This window comes from Hydra vulgaris, chromosome 09 (assembly GCF_038396675.1).
Source record: "Hydra vulgaris chromosome 09, alternate assembly HydraT2T_AEP".
NCBI lineage: Eukaryota > Metazoa > Cnidaria > Hydrozoa > Anthoathecata > Hydridae > Hydra > Hydra vulgaris.
The window spans coordinates 24,965,001-24,966,978 of record NC_088928.1 but is presented as its reverse complement, the minus strand read 5'-3'; the positions used below and the strand labels follow the sequence as shown (position 1 = coordinate 24,966,978).

At 28.1% G+C, this 1,978-nt stretch overlaps 1 protein-coding gene across 1 annotated transcript; it reads right to left on the bottom strand.

Annotated features, from left to right (window-relative positions):
• Nucleotides 1-280: 280 nt before the first annotated feature.
• Nucleotides 281-1,250, bottom strand: LOC136085367 (uncharacterized). Its single transcript, XM_065806668.1, has 2 exons — nucleotides 1,194-1,250; nucleotides 281-1,141 (listed from the first exon to the last, which is right to left on the bottom strand). Exons 1-2 carry the CDS (start codon nucleotides 1,248-1,250, stop codon nucleotides 281-283), a joined length of 918 nt encoding a protein of 305 aa, XP_065662740.1.
• Nucleotides 1,251-1,978: the final 728 nt, after the last annotated feature.

Below are 1,978 nucleotides of genomic sequence, written 5' to 3'. Positions count from 1 at the left end.
GAGTGTTCAAAAAAATCTCATGATCTACACTTTCATTAAGCAATGTAAACTCAGACTATTCTGCACCTCTGTAGCTTAACGGTTGATTCGGAAGTTATCGGACAAAATAAAAACGTCAATAACTTATTGATAAACAAAAAAACAAACTACTATTATATTTTTTTTAAATAAAGCATTTATCTTTTAATAAAAAAAAATTATTTTTTATATGAAAAAACACCACCATCTGCAATTGATCTCAATTTTGCTCTGACGCCTTTCATATGCGACTGTAAAAAGTTTAAATCAATTTCTTGTATTTTAGTTTAATGCGATCAATCAAAACTTGCTTTTTTGAAGCTTGCCAATCTCCCTCGTAAACCTTCTGTGCCAAATGTCCCCAAAAATTTTCAATTGGTCGTGCTTGAGGCACATTTGGGGGATTGGATTCTTTATCAACGTAATAGGCATATTGGTCCATCCAATTTAGAGAATCTTTAGAATAATGAGAACTTGCTAAATCTGGCCAAAATAAATAGTTAAAGTCTTCATGATACTTGTAAATAAATGGAAGAAGTCGTTTTTCTAAATATTCATTAATATAGATTGATGAATTGATTGCTACAGCCTTGGAAGTGCGAAACAATGGCTCGGACATACCACGGTCAGATATAGCTATCCACATTAATAATTTTTTTGGAAATTCCTCTTTTCCTATAAAACGAACACTTTCTGGGCATGTCATTTTGTTGTTTGTGTAGTATCCAGAATTTCCAGGCATGTTGTCATTTGCAAAACAAAAGTATTTTTCGTCATCGATGACTAGAAGCGATTTTGTGTTATAGAGTTGGTTAACTAGTTTCCTGCTTCTTTTCTTTGCCTTTATTTGTTGTTCTATAGTGTATTTTGGAGTCTTTTCACGTTTTCTATATTTAATATTCATTTTTTTTAACTGACGACCAATTGTCGATTGATTTACACCGAATTTAATACCTATTTTTCTCTGACTGACCCCTTTTCGATTGTTGACAAGTCTCGTTAATTCGGCTTTCTTTTCTCTAGTCCAGGATGTCTGACGACTAGGGTGCTTTCTATCAGAAAACGATTGAACAGTTTCAAGTCTTTTTAGGTTATCATATATTGTACTTCGAGCAAATCCTTCCTTTTCAAAATGATTTACGATTTTTTTTTTTTTTTATATTAGGTTTATTTACAAAAAACATTTTTAGTCGCTTTCGAAAAGATTCTCGTTCAGCTGCATTTAACCTCATTTTAAATAATTGTGTTTCAAATAATAAAGTTTATATTTTATAGAACGTTTATGCCTACGCATAAAACCAAAAAAACTAATAATTATGCTCAAATAATGAAATTAGGATTTGACCGATAAATTCCGCATCACCCGTTAGTCAACGCTTATCAAAAGCTTTAAAAGTTTCTATGATTCTTTCAAAAATTAAACGATTCTTTTTAAACTCTTTAACATGTTGGCGCATATAAATGCTTATAATATCTTTGGCAATGATTTTTAAAACATATTAAAAATAAACGCCAAAGACATTCTGTGCATGCTGCATGGAGTGCACTGCTTTTATGTTCTGATATTCTTTGATAAATACGCTTGGAATTTTTAAAGTTATATCCACTAAAGAACCTTGATTGATCTGAGACTTTGCGATATGTCAGACAAAATGAACAAAACAGTTTTTGTATGTTTTCTTCAAAGGTCAACCAGTGACAAAGCCTATTGCTTCTAAAATAAATTGTTTTGCTTTGAATGAAATTTAAAAAATGATTTCAAAAATCTGATGGGGGTTTTAAAATATATATATATATACATATATATATACATATATATATATATATATATATATATATATATATATATATATATATATATATATATATATATATATATATATATATATATATATATATATATATATATATATATATATATATATATATATATATATATATATATATATATATATATATA

What these genes read in the sequence shown, in the direction of transcription:
- LOC136085367 (XM_065806668.1), bottom strand. Translation starts at nt 1,250, where the DNA reads ATGAGGTTAAATGCAGCTGAACGAGAATCTTTTCGAAAGCGACTAAAA. An exon ending in AGCGACTAAAAATGTTTTTT is followed by an intron (nt 1,142 to 1,193) that starts GTAAATAAACCT and finishes CATTTTGAAAAG; the next exon opens with GAAGGATTTGCTCGAAGTAC.